Raw genomic sequence first — 25,635 nt, 5'->3', positions numbered from 1 at the left:
AGCTATAAGTGATTTTTGGTGGTGGTTTTATTTTTGTCTTTCAGTTTTATTTTCTGAATTTAGTATATCAGCTTTTATTAGTCCAAGAATTCCTGACTTTTCTTTCTTTTTATTTTCTAATTTAAGTCCTCTTTATTCTTTTCATTTTATTGTATTTTCTGCAATTCTAGTATTTTATAATATTATTTGAGCAACTATCTCCTCCTTTGTCACTTTAGAGACTATATATTTTTAGAAACAGTATATAAATAAACTGTCACTTTTGTGCTTGATTCATGTTTTTATTTCTGTATTTTCCCCTTCAACTAAGCTTTAAGAAATAACCAGTTCCTCTCTTTGTCTTTCAGGTCCTACCTTGAACACAAGACCTCCATGAACTATATGCTGGCAACACGTCTCTTCCAGGACAGGTGGAGATTTGCTAATCTTATAAATTTAGTAGGACTAGGTCACAAAATTAAGAGAAAGTACATGCAAAAGAAGAAAAGAGGCCTTATAAAAGTCTTCAGTAATATCTGATAGAAAGAGCCTTACAGAAAACACAATATAAAACCTCATTTTTTCAGAATTCGTTAACTCTCAGCACTTTGTAATATTTCCAGATGCTACAAAATTAAACTGTAAAGATCTTTAAGCAATCTTAACACATACCCTAAAACTTGTCCTTCTTAAAGGAAGGACTTTACTCAGTGCCTTTTTACTTTCAGACACAATTTTAACAGACATAATTATCTGTTTTTCTAGACTAGACGAGATTAGAAGGATCAGATTAGAAAAGGTGGAGGGGTGGTAATTCACAAAATAAATACAGTGAGAGTTGTAAGAAATGACAACTGATAACCTCAATACAAGGGAAAATAGGGGAGAAATGATGGAAAGCAGACATTGGAATTCAACTAGCACAGCAGTCAGGGACTGCTTAGTCCCACATACTTTTGTTGCCCCTGAGACATAACTGCATTACAGTACAGTTCAGTAATTGACTAACAAGGAACCTTAGTTATTTAAAGAAATCTGCATTATTTTCAAGGTATGTGTGCTTTTTTTGTGGGATTCTTAAAAATAGATACCCAGATTCCAGCCATTTCTTGTAATTTCATTATCCACTATCAGGAAATATATGGGACTTCCAGTTTCTCTCTGTAAATTTGTGGTTATTACCATTGAGTAATTACACTGTGTAGCTTCTAACGAAAGAGATCTTGAGATTTACTTGGAAGACATAGAAGCGCAATTCTTTATATATAACCTGGTCCCAGTGCCCCACCCCCTACCTCCTCCCTGGAAAATTTTACAAGGCTTCTTTATCCTTACTTTTCAGACATTATACCGAGGTGTGTTCTGGCATGTTACTTTTCATTATTTTGCTTTTGCGGTAGATGAATCCTTTTAGTCTGAAGATTTAAGTCTATTAACTGTGGGAAATATTCCCCTTATCCTGTCTTTCCTCTCCTTGTGGAACTTCTATTAGATGAAATTTGGATCTTTTGCTCTATCCTCTGTATTTCTTTACTTTTTTCTCATACTTTTGATCTCATTGTCTCTTAGCTTTAAATTCTTGGAGATTTCTTGAACTTTGTCTTCTAAAATTCTAAATTGATCTTCAGCCTTACCTATTTTGTTACTCAGTACCAGCATAGAAGAGGGTTGTTTGATCTTTTTTTATTTTGGCAAGTATGATTTTAACATCCAAGAACTATTTTAACTTTCTGACTGGTTTTCATAGTTTATGGATATAATATTAAATTTGTTCTGATACCAATTCCATTGTGGAGGAGGTAGGGTGTTTCCCCTACAGCACCAAGCAGTTGCACCCTTCTGTTGTCCGAGAATTCAGTTCAATTCTGATACTGTCTACCTGGAGATTAACATCAGATTCCACAGTTTAAGGGTTCAGTCCTACAAGATTCCACCCCCATAACTTCAGGTGCTCGTCACAGGCCCCGGTTGTTACCTTTACTTTTACCTACTGGCTGTCTATCAGAGCTTCCCACGACCCCTTCCTAGGGTGCTATTAATTTGCTAGAGCGGCTCACAGAACTCAGAAAAACATTTAACTCATTAGATCACCAGTTTATTATAAAAGGATATAACTCATGAACAACCGGATGGAAAAGACGCACAGGGCAGGGTATGGGGAAAGGGTATAGAGCTTCATGCCCTCTCCAGGTACGCCATTCTCCCCACATCACCAACCTGGAAGCTCTCTGAACCCCATACTCCTGGGTTTTTATGGAGGCCCCCTTACATAAGCACGATTGATTAAATCATCAACCATTGGTAATTGAACTCTATCTCTAGCCCCTTCTCCCCTCCCAGGAGCTCAGGGGGATGGGACTGAAAGTTTCAACCTCTCATCACAGGGTTGGTTTCTCTGGTGACCAGCCTGCATCCTTAGCTGATCCAAGGGCTTTCTAAAAGTCACCTCATTAGCATGACAAAAGACTCCTCTACCACTCATCAGTTAAACATTTCAAGGGTTTTAGGAGCTCTGTGCCAGAAACAGGGATGAAGACCAAATATATGTTTCTCACTATAAATCACAGTATTAAAAATATCTTTTTACATCTCTCTGACTATCATAATTACTTTATTTAAAGTTCCTTTCTATTTTTTGCACTATGTTTAATTCTTCTGGATTACTTCTGTTTGTTCATCTCATTCTTTCTAGTTTATGCTATTATATTTCCTGAAATATCTGGTGATTTCTGATTGTCCAGTCATATTTATAAGTAATGGATTGTTTGCTTAGGATTGGTAGTTTGCATGAGTTTCCTCAAAGGTTGTGTCAATCTGTTTCTGAACTGACATGGACTCTATGCTTGAGGCTAGATCTTTCCGCAGTTGAGCTTCCCATGAGGTAGAAGGAAGGTGGAACAGGCAATCTGGGAACCACCACCAAAATTAGGAAGCATTCTTTTAGGGGGGAGCATAGCAATTAAAAAATTTGAGATGTAATGATATATGTGCTTCTTTATTAACACATTCAGTGATGGTTTAATAGCAGTGGGTCTAATAACCACCATAATTTAAAAAGTGTGGTAAGTGTTGGCAACATTTTGTGACCCTGGAACAACTCTAAAGTAATATGAAAAAAACGTGTTATTTCTTTTGGTAGCCAAACCGCACTTATATAGAGAGAATGGACTTGAGGACTTGGGGAGGGGGAAGGGTAAGCTGGGACAAAGTGAGAGAGCAGCAAGGACATATATACACTACCAAATGTAAAATCGATAGCTAGTAGAAAGCAGCCGCATAGCACAGCGAGATCAGCTTTGTGACCACCTAGAGGGGTGGCATAGGGAGGGCGGGAGGGAGATACAAGAGGGAGGGGATATGGGGTTACGTGTATACGTATAGCTGATTCACTTTGTTATAAAGCAGAAACTAACACACCACTGTAAAGCAATTATATGCCAGTAAAGATGTTAAAAAAAAAATCGCACTTATACTACTGTGGATGGTCCCCTACATGTATATGATGCTAAATTTCAGATAGAGGATTAATTGTTTTTCCCATCCAAATTGGTGCCCTCCCTGACTTCTCTCTTAAGGCTGCAGTAACAACTCCTGCTTATAAAGCATTCTAAAAGCTTTGATTCAAAAAACATGAATTTACCTGTTTAGCAAAGAAAGGCCCTCCTGATTTACTCTTGCCTATCTTTTTCGCCTAATCTCCACTTTTCAATACCAACCCATGGCAAATCAGACCATATCTACTGCTCTTTCATGCCTCCTTATCCTCACATTCCCTTGGATTTCCCATACATTCCCTTGGAGTGGCCTTCAATTTATCCTGAATTCTTATTCTAGCTATGTCCTTCACCTTCTTACCTAGACTACAAGGAAGTTCTCCCCGCCCTTCTTATCCCTCCATATGATTTAGATTCCCGTATTGTACATACTGTATTATAATTGTCTGTTTACTAACTACTCTGTCTACTTTCAAGTTGGCTTTTTTTTTTGTGTGTGTGGTCCGCGGGCCTCTCACTGCCGTGGCCTCTCCCATTGCGGAGCACAGGCTCCGGACGTGCAGGCTCAGCGGCCATGGCTCACGGGCCCAACCGCTCCGCGGCATGTGGGATCTTCCCGGACCGGGGCACGAACCCGCGTCCCCTGCATCGGCAGGCGGATTCTCAACCACTGCGCCACCAGGGAAGCCCTCAAGTTGGCTTTTAAGAGTAGGTACTTTGTTATGTTCATCTTTGTCAGTATCAAGAACCTACCATGTGGTAGGCACACACACAAAAACATGCTTTAAAAAAATGAAATTGTGGGCTTCCCTGGTGGCGCAGTGGTTGAGAGTCCGCCTGCCGATGCAGGGGACGCGGGTTCGTGCCCCCGTCCGGGAAGATCCCACGTGCCGCGGAGCGGTTGGGCCCGTGAGCCATGGCCGCTGAGCCTGCGCGTCCGGAGCCTGTGCTCCGCAATGGGAGAGGCCACGGCAGTGAGAGGCCCGCGGACCACAAAAAAAAAAAAAAAATGAAATTGTATTTGTTGCAAGCCCTAACATCTTCCATTAAATCTGTTCTCTTCAACCTGAATGGATGTGTTCTCTCTTGCAAATCCCGTTGCATTACTGTCAGAACTACTTTCAAGCTAATTCTCTAATCATTTCATTTCATAATTGGTTCATTTTGTCTGCCTTCCCTGCCCTCCCCAACTCATCACCCACTTACCCACCCTGCCCTGGCAAACAGTGTCGTACCTACTGTCTCACAGCGTGACAGTAATTTTAACCCTGGCTGCATGTTAGTAACACCGTATTTGTGCCCTAGCCCTTCCCAGACTGAAGTCTTGTACTTACTAAAAGCTGCTCAGGTGATTGTAATGTGAAGCCATGATTGCGAATTACTGGTGCAAAGCATTATCTGATAAAAAAGTTAAAATAGTAAAAGTTAAAATAATTTCTGATAATAAGTTGACAGTATTAGGATGCTGGCACAGATAGAAGACATGGGAAAGAAAAGATAAAACGTTTTGGTGGAGACGAATTTTTCACTTGATTTTTCTGTAGATAGAAGATCTTGGTATTGATTGCATCTGTCTCCTTTTTAAAAAACCAATATCATAGGTTACATGTTGTATGATTCCATTTATATAACAATTTTTGAAAGGATAAAATTTTAGAATGGAGAACAGGCTAAAGGAAGCCAGAGGTAAGGTTATAAAAGGGCAACATAGGGCGTCCTTATGGTGATAGGATTGTTCAGTGTCTTGTCTGTGGGTACATGAACGTACACAGTGATAAAATTGTACAGAACTAAATATACACACTCACAAATAAGTATAAGTAAAACTGGGGAAATTTTTTTTAAAAAAAGAGAGGGTCAAGTGAAAGGAAGTTGAATGAAAAACAAAAGCCAGTTTAAACCTGAAAGGTACTTACTTCCTGTGGTTAGACCCCAACTCTAGTTTAGAGACAACGAAGAACGTCTCTTTTTTAAAGAGATTTTTTTAATTCCGGAAAATCTATTTCTCATGAGCATCTTTTTTGAACCCCATGAGAATTGAGATTGGTTTCTTTCCCTAATACAGTTCAGTGCAAGTAGAAAGAACACTGGAGTCTGAGAGCAAAGTTATAGGTTCAATGTTAAACCCTTTAAAGCTCTGACATTGGGCATGTCACAAAATGGTCTTATCCTGCTCCCTTTTATAAACGGGACTCAACGGTTGATGTGAAGAGTAAGTGTGATTAGATTTGTGGCGAGATACACAAATGCAAGTAATTGTTAGAATTTTCCTCTAGAATTCATTTGTCCTCTTCCTTTTGTTTTTTATTGATCCTCCCTAAAGGTTATAGTACTCTGTTCTTTTCTGAGCATGTTCTCAGTTCATCTGTCTGCTTCTACCCCAAGATGCCTTCCCTGGCATAAGTTAATTCTATGTTGAATTTCTGTAGTACAGATCTCAGGAGTGTGTGTATGTGTGTGAACTCAGGAGAGAATATCTGTGTAGTGTTCTAACCCACTTGTCCTTTCTAATTCTGTAGGGAAAACCCAAGAAGAAGCTTATTGACAGGAAGAAGACGGTAACTGATTTTTGAAAGTTGAGAAGTTCTTTCCATGTGTATAATATGTGATCGTGCACAGGCTAAGCATGATACTTTATATAACCATTCAGTTTGACTCAGCTTAAATAGTAACATAAAAATGTTTTCTATTGAAGCACTATTCCATGGCAACTTTTTACAAACTAAGTTTGGGATTTATAATTTTATAACTACAATATGTCATTTCAGTGATAATAATAGTATTCTTGTTTGGCTATGTGAGAGAGCCCAAACTATTAATGAGATTTCAAGACCTGTCTCATGCTAAATTCAAAGAAAAGGTTATGTTCTGGCCTTGACATACCTGGGGCATACAGCTTTGCACCTTATGGGACTGATCAGAGTTGCTTCCAGTTTGCCTTGGAACTAAAAGTGTGCAAAATACCTGTGGCTCTTAATTTTGGCAGAGGAGAGAAAGGTCTTAGAAGAACGGCTGGGATGGCCTTGCCCAACCGAAGACTGCAACCAGAACAAAAACCCTTAACCCTAATTACACATCCTCTGGTTTGGGAGATTATGTACATCCCCTTTGTGCTATTTCTCTTTACAAAGCAAAATGACAATAAGAAAGAAACCTCCTATAGCTAGCTCCTTGTTTTACATTTAAAAATTAAGATAAACTTGGTTTTCTCTTCCAAATCTTTTGAAGCATAAATCTGATCCTTCTTTAAAGAAGGAAAATAAGATTGCCATTTAATGTAGGGAAAACTGAGAGAAATCAAGTTTTGTAGCTTGTTTCCACATGAAAGTCACACTTAGTTTATAGATTTTCTCCAGTTACTAGTCAAGGAATATACTTCCTAGAGTATACTACTATCAATTTGGAAATTAGAAAAAATACTTAAACAACAAGAATATTTAAAGATCAGTGGGTTTTGTCATTTCTTTAGGACAATTTGTATTGCCATCAGTACGGGTTTTCTGGTGGTATAGAGGTATAAGCAAACAAAAGGTGGCATATAACAAACCTCATGCTGAAGCATGAAACAAGTCTTAATACGTTTGAAAGGATTAAAATCATACAGAGTATGTTCTTTGACCACAATGATATTAGAAATCAATAACAAATATTTGGGAATTAAACAACACGTTTCTAAATAATACATGGGTCAAGGAAGAAATCGTAAGGAAAATTCAAAGCATTTTGAACTGAACGATAACAAAAATATAACATCAAAATGTGTGGGATGCAGCTAAAGTACTGTTTGGTGGTGTGTGTGATGGGTGTGACTTATAGCTTTATTTATTTATTTTTAATTATTTTTTATTTTTTTTAACATCTTTATTGGAGTATAATTGCTTTACAATGGTGTGTTAGTTTCTGCTGTATAACAAAGTGAATCAGTTATACATATACATATGTTCCCATATCTCTTCCCTCTTGTGTCTCCCTCCCTCCCACCCTCCCTCCCTATCCCACCCCTCTAGGTGGTCACAAACCACCTAGTTGATCTCCCTGTGCTATGCGGCTGCTTCCCACTAGCTATCTATTTTACGTTTGGTAGTGTATATATGTCCATGCCACTCTCTCACTTTGTCACAGCTTCCCCTTCCCCTTCCTCAATCCTCAAGTCCATGCTCTAGTAGGTCTGTGTCTTTATTCCCGTCTTATCCATAGGTACTTCATGACCTTTTTTTTTCTTAGATTCCATGTATATGTACTAGCATACGGTATTTGTTTTTCTCTTTCTGACTTACTTCACTCTTTATGACAGGGTGCATCCACCTCACTACAAATAACTCAATTTCGTTTCTTTTTATGGCTGAGTAATATTCCATTGTATATATGTACCACATCTTCTTTATCCATTCATCTGATGATGGACACTTAGGTTGCTTCCATGTCCTGGCTATTGTAAATAGAGCTGCAATACTTAATCAGAATATTGAATTTGTAAGCAAAAACTTTCCTACAAAGCAAACTCCAGGTAGTTTCACTGGTGAATTGTATCAACATTTGAGGAAGAATATACACCAATCTTACACAAACTCTTTCAAAAACATAGGCAAGGATACTTCCCAATTCATTTTATGATGCCAGAAAAGTATGACATGAAAACCTGACAAAGACATTAAAAAAAATTATAGGCTAATATCTACATGAACATAGATACAGAATTTCTTAAAAGAATATTAGCAAATAGAATCCATCAGTATATGAAAAGGATAATACAGATGACCAAAGTGAGATTTTCCCCAGTAATGCAAGGTTGATTTAACATTTGAAAATTAGTCAATATAATTTACCATATTAAATAAAGGGGAGAACAACAGATCATCATTTTATTGCTGAAAAAAAGAAAAACCCATGTGTGTTAAATTGATGAAATTCACCACATGTTTATGAGAAAAACCCTTACACATCAGGCATAGAAGAGAAATTCTTCAGTCTGATAAAGGCCTTCTATGAAAAGCCTACTTCTAACGTCATACTGACATAATGAAGGTTACCCTATGATTAGTAATAAGGCAAGATGTCTGCTTTCACCACTTGTATTCCCTTTATACTAGAGGGCCTAAGCAGTACAATAAAGCAAGGGGAAGAAAAAGAAATAAAAGGCATACAGATTAGAAAGGAAGAGGTTAAATATCTTTACTCTTAGATGACATTATCAGGTTAGTAGAAAGTTATAAGGCATACACAGAATAACTACAAGAACATTGAAGTGCACTTAGCAAGGTCTTGGGATACAAGGTCAATATACTAAAATCTTGGGTTTTTAGTATACTAGCAGTAAATAGAAAATGAAATTTATAATTCCATTTATAATAGCTTTCGAAAATGTGAAATTCTTAGGGGTAAATTTAACAAAATATGCTCAATACCTACATATTAAAAGCTCCTAAATATTACTTAAAGAGATTAAAGAGGGCTTCCCTGGTGGCACAGTGGTTAATAATCCGCCTGCCAACACAGGGGACACAGGTTCGAGCCCTGATCCAGGAAGATCCCACATGCCGCGGACCAACTAAGCCTGTGTGCCATAGCTACTGAGCCCGCGCTGTAGAGCCCGCACGCCACAACTACTGAAGCCCGTGCACCTAGAGCCCGTGCTCTGCAACAAGAGAAGCCACCGCAGTGAGAGGCCTGTGCACTGCAACAAAGAGCAGTCCCCGCTCGCTGCAACTACAGAAAGCCTCCACACAGCAATGAAGACCCAACGCAGCCAAAAGTAAATAAATAAATTAAGAGATTAAAGAAGATCTAAATAAGTGCAGAGATATGTCATGTTCATGAATTAGAAGACTTAATATTGTAAGTATTCATTCTCCCCAAATTGATCTAAAGAATATTATAGTAGATTCTTTTTTTGTAGAAATTGACCATTTTTTTTCAATGTATATGAAAATGCAAAGAGCTTAGAATATCCAAAGTAATCTTGAAAAAGACCTAGAGTACCAGACTTAAAGACCTAAATGTAAGGCCAGACACTATCAAACTCTTAGAGGAAAACATAGGCAGAACACTCTATGATATAAATCACAGCAAGATCCTTTTTGACCCATCTCCTAGAGAAATGGAAATAAAAGCAAAAATAAACAAATGGGACCTAATGAAACTTAAAAGCGTTTGCACAGCAAAGGATACCATAAACAAGACCAAAAGACAACCCTCAGAATGGAAGAAAATATTTGCAAATGAAGCAACTGACAAAGGATTAATATCCAAAGTTTATAAGCAACTCATGCAGCTCAATAACAAAAAAATAAACAACCCAATCCAAAAATGGGCAGAAGAACTAAATAGACATTTCTCCAAAGAAGATATACAGATTGCCAACAAACACATGAAAGAATGCTCAACATCATTAATCATTAGAGAAATGCAAATCAAAACTACAGTGAGATGTCATCTCACACCAGTCAGATTGGGCATCATCAAAAAATCTAGAAACAATAAATGCTGGAGAGGGTGTGGAGAAATTTACATTCTAGAAATTTACATTCCCACTGCTGGTGGGAATGTAAATCGATACAGCCACTATGGAGAACAGTATGGAGGTTCCTTAAAAAACTACAAATAGAACTACCATACGACCCCGCAATCCCACTACTGGGCATATACCCTGAGAAAACCATAATTCAAATAGAGTCATGTACCAAAATGTTCATTGCAGCTCTATTTATGATAGCCAGGACACAGAACAACCTAAGTGTCCATCAGCAGATGAATGGATAAAGAAGATGTGGCACATATATACAATGGAATATTACTCAGCCATAAAAAGAAATGAAACTGAGTTATCTGTAATGAGGTGGATAGACCTGGAGTCTGTCATACAGAGTGAAGTAAGTCAGAAGGAGAAAAACAAATACCGTATGCTAACACATATATATGGAATCTAAGAAAAAAAAATGTCATGAAGAGATTACTGATAGGATGGGAATAAAACACAGACCTACTAGAGCATGGACTTGAGGATATGGGGAGGGGGAAGGGTAAGATGAAAAAAAAAAAAAAAAAGAAACATTATAATGCTATAGTAATCAAAACTTGCAAAGTGATCAATGGAACAGAATAACGAGCCCAGAAATAGGCCTGCATGACTTTAAACAAAAGGCCTAAAGTAATCCAATGGGGAAGGGAAACTTTTTAATAAATGGGGCTGGAACTGAATATTTTATTTTAAAAAGTGAACTTCAACCTCTGTCTCCCACAAAAATTAGAGGTGATTCACAGACATAAACATAAAAGCTATTACTCTAAAACTTTGTAAGGAAAGTATCTTTGTGACTTTGGGTTGGCAAAAGTTTTTAGACATGACACAGAAAGTAATCAGCAAAAATGAAAAAATGAAAGTTAGATTTCCTCAAAATTAAATATTTTTGCTATAAAGACATTATTTAGAAAATTAGTAGACAAGCCATAGACTGAGTGAAGATATTCATCAAACATATCTGTCAAAGGACTTGTATATATAAAATATAACAAACTCCTACAACTAAATAATTATAAGACAATCAACCCAGTTACAAATGGGTAAAATGCTTGGACATTTTAAAAGGAAGATATGTGAATAACCAATATACTAATGAAAATGTGCTTTACAGCCTTTGTTATAAGAGAATTGCAAATTAAAATCATGAGATACCACCAAACATCCAGCAGAATGGCTAAAATTGTATCAAATCATTACATTGTACACTTTAAGTATCTTATAATTTTATTTGTCAATTATACCTCAATAAAACTGGAAAAAAAATGGCTGACAACAGCAAATAGTGCGGATGTGGAGCTCATGGAACTCTGATAAATTGTCACTGGCAGCATAAACTGGTACAGGCACTTTAGAAAGAGTCTGACAGTTTGTTAGCCTAGAAAATTCCACTCTGAGATCTTTACTCAGAAGAAATGAAAAGCATAACCACAAAATGACTTGTACAAAAATGTTCATAGTGGCTTCATTCGTAATATTCCAAAACTAAGAAGGAACTTCTGTGTCCAACAATAGGGGAATAGGTGAACTGTGGATTATTCATACACTGGACTAATCCTCAGCAAAAAAGAGGATCCATACTGATACACACAACATGGATCAATCTCAAAAAATGCTGAATGAAAGGAGACTTAACACAAAAGAGTTCATACTGTACTATTCCGTCTTTATGGAGTTCTAGGACAGGCAAACCTAACATGTGATGCAAAAATTCAGAACGGTTTCCTTTGGGAGTATGAGAGAGGGATTTACTGGGAAGGGCCATGAGAACTTTCCGAGGGGATAGTAGTGTTAGAGTTTGGGTTACATAGCTCTAGGTCTCATCAAATGGACATATGGACATTTAATATTTGGATGTTTCACTGTGTGTCATTTTTAGCTCCCCCCTCCTCTCTCAAAAAAAATAAGAGAAAGAACTTCCAAATACCTATAAAATATTGAACTCTAGATCCTAATGATTTGAGTGTTAAAAGTGTTTAGGGGTGAAGTGCACTGATGTCTTCCTGCAACTTTGAAATGCTTTAAAAATTAGGTGGATTGATTGATGGATGGATAGAAGAAGAGAAAATTGGATATATATGTGATGAAACAAATATAGTAAGATATTCATTGTAGAAACTGGCCAGTGGGTATATGGATGTTCACTGTATAATTCTTTAAACCTTTCTATTTGTTTAAATATTTCATAGTAAAAGTGTAGAAAAATAAAATAAAGTAGACATAGATAAAAGGTATTACAACTTATGGGGAATTCAATTGTTTATTAATTCAAAAGTATTTATGGTATGTCAGGTGTGTGCTGAGCAGTTTCATAAACATCACTGATCCAGTGAGAAGCAAGACAAGCCGTGGGCCTTGCCCTTATAGAACTATAATTCTGTTTCTTTCCCCAGCATTCCCTACCTCCATTCCTTGTAATAGTTGTGATTTATATGTCTGTTCAGGGTTTCTCAGAAGCTTATAGTTGTTATTTTAAAATACCAGATTTGTTTTATTTTCTTTATTAGTTAATTGGCCAAAAATCTATTTTCATAACTCTGTGTGTGTGTGTGTGTGAGGGGGTAATGTTCAGTTGTTGAGACTGTGATAAACTGGGGTTGAACTATTTTTAAAGTTTATTAATTTGCTTCCCTTTTCTGCACCCCGTATCAGGACCCTCCCAGTTCTTGGTTCAATGTCCCGCTCAAGAGGGGAGGCCTTCAAAATACTTACTGTCCAGTCCATCTACCCAGAAATCTCTGGAAGTTCAAAATAGACCAAAAGACACAGCCTTTCCATCATACTCAGGGACTGAAAACTCCCAGAGGAATGGGGATGAATTCCCACCTCAAAGGGAGTACGCTTTGAGCTGTGAAGAGTTCACAAGAGAGAGAGTTCAGAGCCAACCAGTTAGATCTTGAGTTCTGGGTATACAGAGTCGGCTGCCTGCTTTCCGACACTAACATGGATACGTCTTTTCTGACTTAGTGACCAAGAACCCTGTCTCTCTTTTGTGACCTGGTTATCTCTGCCTGTGCTGTACTTTGCCCGGTCCTTGTGTGGATTGGGGCTGGTTCCTGTCACTTAACCTAATTTATGATTTATTTTATCTAATGCCTAACGTATCTGTAGCCATTCTCCCCCCTCATCTCATTTCCCATCCATGATCTGATTGAATTTGGTGTTGTCCTGCATCTGCTGCCTTCCCTTGTCTGTGCCTCTGACCCTAACTCCTGACCTGTCCTCAATACCTGGAGAGTCCCTGCCACCTCTGCCCAACTCCTCCTGTAACTAAGGATGCTCTAAGAGAGAAGTTCCTCCTGTGGGAGCGCTTGAGACTTGGTGCGTCCCAAGGTCTTGGTGACTTTTCACGAAGATGCTTTCCCTGTGAGTCTCATTCAGCTCTGTGCTGCCATATTCACAGATTATCAGCCATTCCTCTCCTCGTCTCAACCTGTGCTAAATCTGTATTTATTAAATATTATATGTGTCCAAGGAATATTTGTGTAATCCTGAGTAAGGTATAATGAATAAATAAATTAATAAGTACACCTCTAGCCATCACCAGCTTAAGAATTAAACTGTTACCAGTATCTCTAGTCATTCTTTTTTTTTTTTTTTTTTTTTTTTTTTTTGTGGTTCGCGGGCCTCTCACTGCTGCGGCCTCTCCCGTTGCAGAGCACAGGCTCCGGACGCGCAGGCTCAGCGGCCGTGGCTCACGGGCCCAGCCGCTCCTCGGCATGTGGGATCTTCCCGGACCGGGGCACGAACCCGTGTCCCCTGCATCGGCAGGCGGGCTCTCAACCACTGCGCCACCAGGGAAGCCCTCTAGTCATTCTTAAGGCATAGTTGGGTAGCACTTTATGATCTCTGTACTGAATAGTCAGCCAGTTTTACTGAATACTCAAAAATACTTAAACATTGTCTTCAGATATATTTTTGTTCAGAACATTTAACAAATTCAGATAGCCCATTAGTGAAATTCTAATATAGATTCCAGTATTCCCACTTATCTGTCAAACATTTTAGAATTCACTAGAGTAACCATGCCTGGCCTGACATCATTACAGAGTTCTGTCAAACTTAGCCTTGGAATAAAGGAGAGAACTTTCTGAAGGCTCTAGCTACCATGTTTTTTCCCATAGAATGGTGGTTGATGGAGCACCGGAATTGAAGGTAGAGAATATGAATTCAAGGGCCAAGCTGCACGCTGCTCTTTATGAGAGGAAGCTCCTGTCTCTGGAGGTGCGAAAACATCGACGACGGAGTGGCAGATTGAGGACAATGCGGCCAAAATATCCAGGTACCGGCTGGTGAGCTTTCACCAAGCTCTATGATCTGTGTCCTGTCAGACCGATTTAATCAGCTTCTTAATTAACACGTAATGAATCAGAACTTTCTGATCACATATGCTTACTTTTTTTGATATAGTCTTTTTCCTCAGAAACTTGTTTCAAACGGATAATAAGTTTTTAAACTTTCCATTCTGTGATATTTGTATTTGAAGAATATCTGAAGTGCACACATTTTGGCCTTTGCTCTTACTCTTACAGCATCATTTAACTACCTGATACTTACCTTAAGTTTAATGGAACCCTGAGCGTCATTGTTTGGGTTTTTCATGATTAGGTATGAAGTCCAGTTCGTCCTTTGATATTGCTGAATTGTGTAAGTATTTTAAACATGAACAAAAAAAGGGGAATTTCATTCTCTCCTAGAATCTCCCTTGTTACAGATCTGTCTGTCACAGATGAATTGATTTCCTTTTTCTCCCTCCTTCTCTCGTTTGTTGAGTGCCTGTGTCAAGCACATTAGTCACTGGGGTTTCATTGGTGAATAAAAAAGCTATGGTCCTTGTCCTCAGAGACCTTCCAAGGCAGTGGAGGAGAAGGATAATGGATAAACATATGATAGAAAGATATTCCCCTGCTTATTGTACCCCCGTGAAAGATGCCCTTCTGAAAACCTCTAACACGCCGTAGAGATTACTTGACAAGAAGGGTTTTTGCCGTAAGTTGTGAGAGAACCATTGGTATTACGATGAGAAACATCAACCCTAATGAAAATCATTAATAGGTTTTTAGAATATGTAAGAGGGACGTGTGTATGTTGTTAATTTTGTGCATTATTTGTGGTCTGATTTAGAAGTGGGTTTTTACTGAAAAGATAAAAGGAAGGTATTGGGAGAGAGGAAAATTTAATCCTTTTTTCAGCAACATTAGTGATTCTTCGCATTTAGTGATTACCCAACCAGCTGAAATGAATGTTAAAACCGAGACAGAGAGCGAAGAGGTGGAAGAAGTCGCCTTAGACAGTGAAGATGAAGAACAGGAAGCTTCCCAGGAGGAGTCTGCAGGGTCTCTCGGAGAAAATCAAGCCAAACACACACCCTCACTGACTGTTATGGTAGAAAATTCACCCGAGGAAAGGGCCGTGAAAGTTCCTGAATGGAATAACAAAGGTGAACAGTGCTGCAAAACTGAGACTCGGGAACCAGAGCCTAAATTTAACCTGATGCAGATTCTGCAAGATAATGGCAATCTTAGGTATGTACCTTTCCTAATTATAATAGCAAAACTGAAAACAGCTAGTGTGTACTGTGTACCAGGGTATTGTGCTTGTGGCTTTATAGCTATTTTTCATTTCTTATGCACAGGAATCCTGTGAATTAATGACTGTGATTTGATATTATTACTATCAAGGAAACTGAGCCTTAGAGACATTGCTTGTCCAAGGTCTAGAACTATGATACAAACTCAGGTCTCATTGGCTCAACAAATATTTGTTGGGTTTCAGCATTAGTGACTTAAGAGCACAAGGTGACTGAGACAAGGAGCTCAAGCAGTTCACGGCTTAGAGTGGGGACACTTAAAGAGCGGGGGCTATGACCCCAGTATGGACAAAGGGCTCTTAGGACACAGGAAAAGGAGTGATTGGTCTTGCTTGGGAGGGCTAGAGAGACGTTAGGGAGGAGGCAATATTTGAACCAGGCCTTCCCCGATAGGTAGGCTTTCTGGATTTGGGAAGTGACAGCTAAGTATGGGAGTGCTAGTAGAAGGAGTAAAGGCACAGAGGGGTGATAGTACAGTCATTCATTCAGTTCCTTGACAAATGTTTATTGAGCACTTGATCTATACCAGGAATTGTGCTGGGCTGTAGAGTGTTACGGTGGAGACCAAAACAGTCGTGGAGCCCACAGTCTGGTGGGCAAGACTGACAGTAAACAAAGAAACAAGGTAATTTCAGGCAGTAAGAAGTGCTGTGTAGACAATAAAATAGGGTGTAGTATTAGAGTGTAATTGGACAGAAAGTTTCTGTAGCTTCTGGTGCTTTGGGCATGGAGAGGTAAGCTTTAAGGTGAGTCCTAAATGATGAGAAGGAGTAACTCATGTGAATATCAGGGAGCAGAATATTCCAGGCAGAACGGCAAGTATAAAGAACCTGAAATTGGAATGAGCTTGGCAAGTTTGAGAAATACAGATTAGTGGTGTGACGTTACATGGAGAAAAGGGTGCAATAAGAAGTGAGACTAAAAAATTGGATGTCATTTGATTATAAAGTGCCATAGAGGAGCCTGGACTTTATTTCCTAGATGGATAATTTTTAAGCAGATGTGTGATATGGTCAGATCTTGATTTAGAAAGTAAATTCTGGTTGCATTGTGGGATCGTGATTGATAAGAGGAGAACTAAGGGTAGAGAACCGAGTTAGGGGCTGTTAAAGAAGTCCAAAGACAGGAAGATGAAGGTCTTGATCAGAGCAGTGGCTATAGGAATGAAGAGAATGGGATGGAGTGAATGAAATTTGCAAGTTAAAATTGGTAGGGGTTGGTCCCTGTAGATGTAAGAATTCCAAAGAGACTGAATTTTCCAAGTTTGGTAACTTGGTGCTGCCATCAGTCAATATAAGGAGCACAGGAGTTGGTTTCATGATAGAAATAATGTGTTTTATTTGGGACACGGTGCGGTGGAAGTGCTTTGGGATGAAGATGATCCGTAGATAAGTGAAAATACAGCTTTGAAAGTCAGAGTTGAACAGGACTGTACCACTTCAGAGTAGATGAGCTTGTCCATTTCAGTTTAGTTCAGCAAGCATAGACAGGAGAAAAGGAAGAGATCTGAGGCCTGGGGAAAACCAGTGTTTAATAGTAAAGAGACCAAGAAGTAGCACTTAGCTATAAAACTGGGAGGAGACAGTATAGAAAAGCTACAAGATGAGAGTTTCAAGCTATAGAGTGCCTCCAGCAGCCCAAGTTAGGATGAAGCCTGAAAAGAGTCTCCTGCATTTATGACCTGGGCGTGGACTTAGTGGGTAGAAGAGAAATTGTGAGTTGAGCGAATAGGAAAGCAAGTGTGAACTAACTTTTTCAGAGAGTTTGACAATGAATGAAAGACAGGTGAGAACTCATCAGAGAGAGAGAGCAAGCTAAGAGAAAAAAGATTTCTTAAGATAGGGATTCTGGAGCTTATTTAGAGACTAGGGGAAGGCTTTGATGGCAAAAGAATTAGAGATACAGAAATGGATATATTGTCCTAAAGGAAGGTAGGAAGAGGCCAGTGGAGGGGTGTCTCTTCCTGTAATGAATGCAGTAGTTAGAGGTTAAAGAGGCAGAAAATGTAGTTATATAAGCACGACGGCCTTTAGTTTCTAAGCGAGAGGTCAGTTCTTATACCGCAAGGATGGAGGGTGATATTGGCGTTTAGGGGGTTGGAGGGTGGAGTTAAGGTTTGGAACGGTGCGTGAAGAATGAGAGTAGTTGCGTTAGTGGAGAGCAGAGAGGGCTCTGTCAGAAGACTTGGCTCTGGCTTTTCAGTGCTTGCCAACTGGCGGTATGACCACAGGCAAGTCAGAGAGCTTCTCTAGGCCCCGGTTTTCTTTTCTGTTAGGCCAGGGTATGGGGTTAGACATAGACAGGTTTTTCAAACTATGCTCTCTAGAGAGGAAGGAGGAGTCCACTGAATTGAAATAGAACATTTGAAAACCACTGGACTATATTCTAATGTCCTTTCCAGAAATAACATTCTACTTAGATGTTGTAGAAATAAACTAGTTATTCATAAATCTTACGAATCTTACTTTTAAAGAGTAAACTCTTGTAATTGCAGGGTGTGTTAATGTAATAAATCAGTGGTTTTCAAACTGTGTTCCCTGGAGAGGCCCATAATTCTGTGGGGCATCTCAGTGGCTACTGAGGGATCTGGGGGTGGTCCGTGGCAAGGATTCAAGACTCCAGGCCCCAGCCCACTAGTTGTATACTTTTGTATACTGAGGATCTCCATAGGCTTTTATTTTTAAAAAATAGATTTCTTCGGTGTAAATTATTCTATTATTTTGGTTTGTCAGTTACAGATTACTAGCTGACCAATGTGTCCGATACCTTAGGGACAACCTCAGGATTAACATCCCACAGATCTCTTTAGCAAGGTTTTTAGAGATGGAAAACTCAGTTCTTGTTCGTTTGATTTACAACAGTGATTTGCAACGAAAGGTTGATTGAAATCTCAACTTCCAAGCAGTAATTCCCTTATCCAAAAGACCTTCATATTTTAATATTAGGTAAATAGTCAATAAAATTGGGTATTTTGCTACATTTGGAGGTGTCTGAAACATGCCATTTTTAACTCGCTTTATTGAAGGTGAATTTGTCGACCAAAATGGAGAGTCTTCTTTCATTTATTTTGACTTGAAAATAATTAGCTTATGGGAATGGTTGAGGGGAAAGTGTATATGGTCTCCAGAACAAGGATTTTAAGTGTTCTTCGTGATGAAAAGCATTTGAAAATATAAATTTCAAAATCATATTGTGTACCCATCAACTATTCCTATTAATAACAAAGATGTAGCCTTATATTTCATACTCTGAAGAGCTTGAAAAGCAAATCTACTCCCCAACCTGACTCCTCTCCCTTCCAGCACACACATAGAAGCTAGATGTTGACCCTCCTAGGATTTCCAGTTTACTCTGGACAAGTCCTTCGTCCTAACCTTGGGGGAACAGTGAGTAGAAAGCATTCAGTGATTGCATGTGTGAGGATTGTAAACAAAGTTTGTGTTGGGCCCTAATCTTCGCTGATGTAATTTTGGCTAGCATGTCAGAAGGCCAAGCAGCTGAAGTAACTACGTCTCTCCTGAAAGAAAACAGATCTGCTGCAGTTAGCAGCTGAAATGAAAGTCATCAGTGTTTCTCTGGTACTTCTGTCTTCTAAATGATAGCTTTGATCAGATTTCCTTGTTTCCAACCTAGACCACCAAGCAGAAATCAGCTGGGTTCTTCAGTGATGTTGCTGAGGTGCTTTTTACTGTATGTGTGGAGTTCTTTATCCCCCTGAACATCTGGGCTCGTCCTAGCCGGTCAGTGCATCTATGCCAAACTCTGTTGGACCTCACTCATTTGTTCTGGGCTCCAGCCTCTCCCGTCTTGTAGTTGAGAAAAGCCTGACCTTAAATTTGGTCTCAAAGTGCCTTTGTAGGATTTATCTGTTTCCTGCTTTGGAGGCCTTTGCACACCAGAAATTAGTTGCTATAGCAAAAGCCATACTTTTGTACTAACTGATAAGTATGTTTTTAAGGGCCTCCAAGGCAGAAAAACCTTTCTGTATCAATACAAAGGTTCTTGTGAAAATTCAGTACTTTTCCTGTCCATTTCCCCAAGAAAGTTGTTTAAAAGTTCCAAAAGATAAGGTGTAAGAGTAGGAAACATGATTCTCTATTCTTGCTTGATTCCCCCCACACCCCACCCCACTCCATGGTAGTAATGAGAAAATAAGTAGGATTCTCCACCTCTGATTCTTTAAATAGAAAAAAAGAAATCTCATGTACTGGGTAGAAGGAATCTTTACTCAGTGACTGTATGATGGGCTTCATTTTCCTTAGCCATCCTAATAGAAGGATCCTCAAAGGCCACTTTGAGAGAGGCAGGCACACCTTTGGTAGGTGCACCATTCTGTCTCATAACGGTATGTTGTTTTGGATTTCTGTAGCAAAGTGCAGGCCCGAATAGCATTCTCTGCCTATCTCCAGCATGTTCAAATCCGACTGATGAAAGACAGTGGAGGTCAAACGTTCAATGCCAGTTGGGCTGCCAAAGAGGATGAACAGATGGTGAGGCTCTTCTTGTTGGAACCTTTTTACTTTCCCTTACTCTCCCTTCCTCCCTCCCTCCCTCCCTCCCTCCCTCCCTCCCTCCCTTCCCTCCCTCTCTCCCTCCCTTCCCTTCCCTTCCCTTTCCTTCCTTCCTTCCTTCCTTCCTTCCTTCCTTCCTTCCTTCCTTCCTTCCTTCCTTCCTTCCTTCCTCCCTTCCTCCCTCCCTCCCTTCCTTCCTTCCTTCTTTTCTTTTTTTCCCTATACTAAGATAAAGAACAGTATACTTGTGGTGAAAGAATTATTCCACAGTATAGCTTGCAGATTTCTCTTACTTTTCTGTGAAGTGAATCTTGGATCTGGAGCCGTGTTCATCACAGTATGTGTTGAGGGCATTAATTTACTTCATTCTGAAAATGGAAATTGATTGCTCATTAGATGTCAGGCCCATGCAAAGCCCTAGAAAAGAATAACAATTTGCAGAGTCCTTTCTCAAGCAGCTTCACATTTTATTAATTCTTTGATATAGGCACTGTCATCTCCATTTGCAGATGAGAAAACAAAGACCTAGAGGAAGCGGGTAACTTGCCTGTTGTTCAGCTCATATGTGCTGAAACTGGAACTTAAACTCAAATGTTGCAGTTGTACATTATTTGCTCTTGCACTGTTTCCATGGGTCATAAGGCATTTAGTTGCTGTCCTGGGGGGTCAAGTTAGCTCTTTGAAAGTCAACACTTTATCATGGGCCCTCTGAGAACATACCATCCTCCATTTCAACGTTTTTTTTCTTTACTAGTTGTCACTTTATAAAATTCTTAGATTACTGGAAGCAAACTTGTGTAATAATTTTTACTGTATCTTGGTCATTCAAACCTGCCTAAAATTTAATATACTAGCAATGTTTTTCTTTTTGGATCAGAATGACAGGGAGCTTCAAGCTCTTTGGTAAGGTCAACTCATATAGAAGAAGACACAGCCCTTCCTTACGCTTTTTAACCACAGGGATCTGTCACTGAAAAGAGAAGGACCATTAAGTCTGAGAAAGCTGCATCCTTTGTCCACCTCAGTGGTGATCCTACTGTAATTTTCAGTTCTCCACATATAAGAGGTGTACAATATGCCGGGCTTATTATAAAAGCATGATGGATATCCCAGAAAACAACTTGTGAATTTAAAGTAGCCAATACAACCCAGAGATAAAACCTTGTGTGTTGTGAGTAATTTTTCAACCATCAGTGGAAAATGTTAGCTCTGCTCTTTCCAAGTGGAAAATTGAAACTGCCTTTTTGAGAGTCAGTTTGTCTGCTCCACTGTGAAAAAATAATGTTTTAATATAACAGCTTAAACCAGCCTGTAGTAAAGACAGCAGAGTAGACCTATGAAATCCAACCCTCTGGTTGCGAGACTGTTTCTTTATGTTGGAGTAAATTGTCACTAAAGGACAGTGAACCAAAATCAAATTCAAGAAGAAAAAAATAGCTCAGAAGAGAATAACTATTGCAACTACTGACTTGGAATTCACACAGGATTTCTATGGAGCTTTTTATAAGAATGTTTAGGATCATCACTGCAGAACTTAGTATCAGTTGTGTGCATTCCTGTTTGAAAATCTATCTAAACAACAAACTCTAAGGCATTACCTGATGATTGTGGCAGTGGTCTTGTTTATGAGGAAGGTAAGTGTAGAATTGCCTTCTCTGATCCAAGTTAGGTTTAGAGCTTCTTTATCACGTAATTCACAGAAGGCACATCAACAGAAGTTCCCCAAATCCATCATGTTCAGGCAATTTTACTGTGTTTGGGGGTTGGGTGTGGGGAACTACTATCTTTAAGGCCCTTGGCCTTGCAAAATCTCTCTTTGAAGCATTTGTGATGTTATGAATGATCTGATTGATATCTCTTCAGAATTCAAAATCCTTTGCCCCATCTCAAGTGAGATGTATCGCTTCTACCCCTTAATGACCTTTCACTATGCCCTCCTTGCCAACCTCCAACTCTAAAAGCACCCTTATTCTTGGGGAAGAAAAAATAAATAAAAAGCTATCACCTTGCAAGCCTGGTAACAGTTCTTTCTTTCCATTAGCCACTAAACTTTTTAAATCGGTAGTTTCTGCTCTTCACCTGTATTCTTCAGTATCCATTCGTTTCTTAACCTCTACTTTCTGTCCCCTTTACTCTGCTGAAAGTGGTTGTGGTCCTTTCCTGCTCCAGCCTCTTGGAAGCTGTGACATGGGAGCCTTCCTCCCTTGGCTTCCATGACACTGTTTTCTCCCGTGTTTCTTTCTACATTTCTGATGTTTCTGTCATGGTTTGTTGTGGTTGCTGTTTGTTTTCTTCTGATTCTTCCTCCTCTTTCCGATCTCTGAGTGTCAGTATTTCTGTATTCTTTCTCTCCCTTCTCACCTTTGATGACTTGATCCACGGTTTTAGTTTCCTCTACCTATTACTTTCCCTAAGTAGCTTTCTCTGATCACCCCATTGGAAGTGATAGCTGCACTTTGAATTATTATAGTACTATGTATATATGAATTGTGCTACTTTTACAGCTACTACTTTATTACATAGTTATTTGCACACATACTTGATTTTGATTTTTCCACTGCCAACTTGTTAAAGGAAGAGGATATGTTTGTATTGTTTTGTTCTTGTCTTACTGTATCCTTATTATACCTAGTATGTTTGCTCTGGGTCTGATTTGTTGAAGTGTATAGTATACCTCTTCTTATCTCTCTATTGTGTAATCCCCTTGTAGCTTGTCTTCTGTTGATTAAGCACAATCCCTTCTTTTTTTCCCCCAATGACTCTTTAATTTATAGGAGCTAGTGGTTCGTTTCCTCAAGCGAGCATCAAGTAACCTCCAGCATTCACTGAGGATGATATTACCCAGTCGGAGACTGGCACTTCTGGAGCGCAGAAGAATCCTGGCCCACCAACTGGGTGACTTTATCGTTGTGTACAACAAGGTAGGTGGTTCATCTGTTAGTCTTGTGCTTTGGATCGCCACTCACTGTCAGAAACAGGCTAGAAGCCTCTGTCCAGCTGGGCGGAGAGGTTCTTCTTCCCTTTTAGCATTATCACGTGCTGTGTGGGACGTTATGGGGAGCAGGACATCACTCCCTAACCCAGCTGGTCTGAAAAGCTACTTATTACTTGTGAAGGCCCAGGGCCCGTAGTTCACTCTCATCCAAAGGCACACTCCTTTTGAGTGCCGTTGCGCCTGAGATGAATCCTGGGCTTTGTGAATTTGCATTGTCATTATTGTGCCAGGAGACAGTGGTGAATTGACTATTTGAGAGCAAATTTGAACTGTGGATTGAATACAGTGGCACAGTCTTCCTTCCTGAGAGAGTTAAAATGTTCTCTAGAACATTTTAGATAGTGACTTCATTTTACAACCAAGCCCAGAAAATAGACTATTTAGTGAGAATAGTCTGCAAAGCATCTTTTATCCAAGGGTCTTAGAATGCTTTAGAAATGTCATTTTGGGGTGGGGGGAGCGGGGAGCATGGTCATTTTTCAGAAAGGAAAGCTGAGGCCTGGAAATTTAAATAGCTTTTGTGAAATGTGTGGAACGGTCAGTACAGTGTCAACACACCAAATCCATAGCTACATAGCTACTCCAACTCTGTTGAGAATTTTGGGACAACTTACATAAGTGAAGAATTTACTCAATTTGGATGCTGCTATAGGAGTATCTTCCAAGACCTATCTTTCCTCTCCCTAACTGTAACAAAATACAGTGTCCCTGTTGTCATTCTATTAAAGCTTCAAGTGGGACCAGAGACATTACCAAGCTCTTTTTTCACTGGGCTACCTGAGTAAAAAGTAAAAACATAATAAAAATTTATATTTATTATGCAACTCTTACTTGGAAACTCTAAAATGTTTCATGAAATAATGACAGAAAATAATATATCAGATTTATAGGTGGCAAAAGTACATGGAGGAATTAAATGTCTTTACTATAAAGACAAATTAACCCAAGGGTAGTGAAACCAGACGATGAAGTATGCATTTATCAGGAGTCAGTTTTATCTTGTTTTTCTGTGGGGTTGGGGACTGGATAGGAAACAGAACAAATGGCTGGAAAGAAATCGAAGAAGAAACTTGAGGAAGAAGAGGAAGATGGGGTGAATACGGAAAACTTTCAGGAGTTCATCAGACAAGCAAGGTAGAAGACATTCTTAATAAGAAGTATCCTATTCTGTCTTCCACACTGCCCCATTGATTCCCAGTGGCCCCTTGTTTCTAACATATGGATGTGAGTAAAATCATTCTTAGAAGGAGAAGAAGGGTTTATTAGGCTTGATCTCTCCATATCTCAGTCAATTATTGGCTGTTGTCATGATTTTAAGTTATCAAAACACTGCTTCCGGGCATCTGGGCTGTATTTCTAGACAGCTTCAAAGTACACACCACTCTAAGGGCTGAGAGAACACTTCGGAAAGCTGAAGTTAGAGGTTTCTAGTGTTTACTTGATCTGAATTTATCCCTGACCTACTGATGCAGTGGAGATGACCACATTTTGCCTACGTTGAGTGGGCTGAGGAATTGGCAGTTTCTCAGCACTGTAAGGGTTACCTCTAATGTATATAAAATAAAACAAGTCCTTCATGCTTAAGGTTAGCTTTTAGGGGTTGAAAAATCTCAGCGTTCGGCTCTCTCTCTTGGTACAAATTAGCCAGGCCATTCTTTGCTACTTTGGAGACCTTGGGGTTTACTCTGAGATTCATAGGAGCAATTTCCAAGGTTGTCATTACAGTGTATTCTGAAGATAGGATATAGGTTCTTTGTAATATTGAAGGAATATTTTGCTTATTTGAAGGCCACTTATCTGGAACATAGCCAGGCTCCAGGAAAAAAAAAATGCAAAAGGCTCTTGAGGAGCTGCTACAGATTTTACAAAATCCATGCATAACATGTTTACTGGAAGAATCCTATGGGCCCTCATCCGTTTCCTTACACTTTCCATTTTGTGGATGTTCGTAAAAAGTGCATATAATTTCAATATTTGAAGTGACCTAGAGACCATCTGGTTCAGTTTCCACTGTATAGATGGTTAGGGAAATCTTCCTTGGTTATGCTGGTGAGTTTCCATATTTATGACAAAGTGGCTTCTTTAGTGAATATACTCCAATTATCTAGAAGTGGGGTGGACAAACTGCCAAGGACCAGATAATAAATGTTTCAGACTTTGTGAGCTGCATATGGTCTTTATAGCATACTCTTCTTTAAAAATATGAAAACCGTTCTTAGCTGGGAGCCATACAAAAACAGCCTGCTGGTCAGGGTTGGCCCACTGTCTGTAGTTGGTTGACCCCTGATTTAGAACATGGCTGTCCAATAGAACTTTCTGTGTTGTAGCTACTGAGTGCTTGAAATGTGGCTAGTGTAACCAAGGAAATGAATCTTTAATTTTAATTCATTTAAATCTAAATAGTCACATATGACTAGTGGCTGCTATATTGGACAGTGCAGATCTAGAATATTCACTGTGGAATGAATAACACCTTGTCATGCTTTAAATTTTTCAGACTGCTTCCTTTATATTTCTTTTTTACCATCTATTACTAGGGAGTTTCCAGC

General features: G+C 39.2%; 1 protein-coding gene across 20 annotated transcripts in view; it reads left to right on the top strand.

Moving 5' to 3' along the window:
- Window positions 1-25,635, top strand: part of TTLL5 (tubulin tyrosine ligase like 5) — a 318,155-nt gene that overhangs the window by 99,772 nt on the left and 192,748 nt on the right. For all 20 annotated transcript variants that reach the window (XM_067028048.1, XM_067028041.1, XM_067028055.1 and 17 more), the window contains 6 exons: window positions 348-410; window positions 14,115-14,272; window positions 15,209-15,515; window positions 19,950-20,070; window positions 22,866-23,012; window positions 24,117-24,220. In XM_067028048.1, the coding sequence (XP_066884149.1) occupies window positions 348-410; window positions 14,115-14,272; window positions 15,209-15,515; window positions 19,950-20,070; window positions 22,866-23,012; window positions 24,117-24,220 (900 nt within the window). The remainder of the gene's footprint in view (window positions 1-347; window positions 411-14,114; window positions 14,273-15,208; window positions 15,516-19,949; window positions 20,071-22,865; window positions 23,013-24,116; window positions 24,221-25,635) is intronic.

Source organism: Kogia breviceps, chromosome 3, assembly GCF_026419965.1.
Source record: "Kogia breviceps isolate mKogBre1 chromosome 3, mKogBre1 haplotype 1, whole genome shotgun sequence".
Lineage (NCBI taxonomy): Eukaryota > Metazoa > Chordata > Mammalia > Artiodactyla > Physeteridae > Kogia > Kogia breviceps.
The sequence above is the reverse complement of the archived record's forward strand: the minus strand, read 5'-3'. Positions and strand labels throughout refer to the sequence as shown.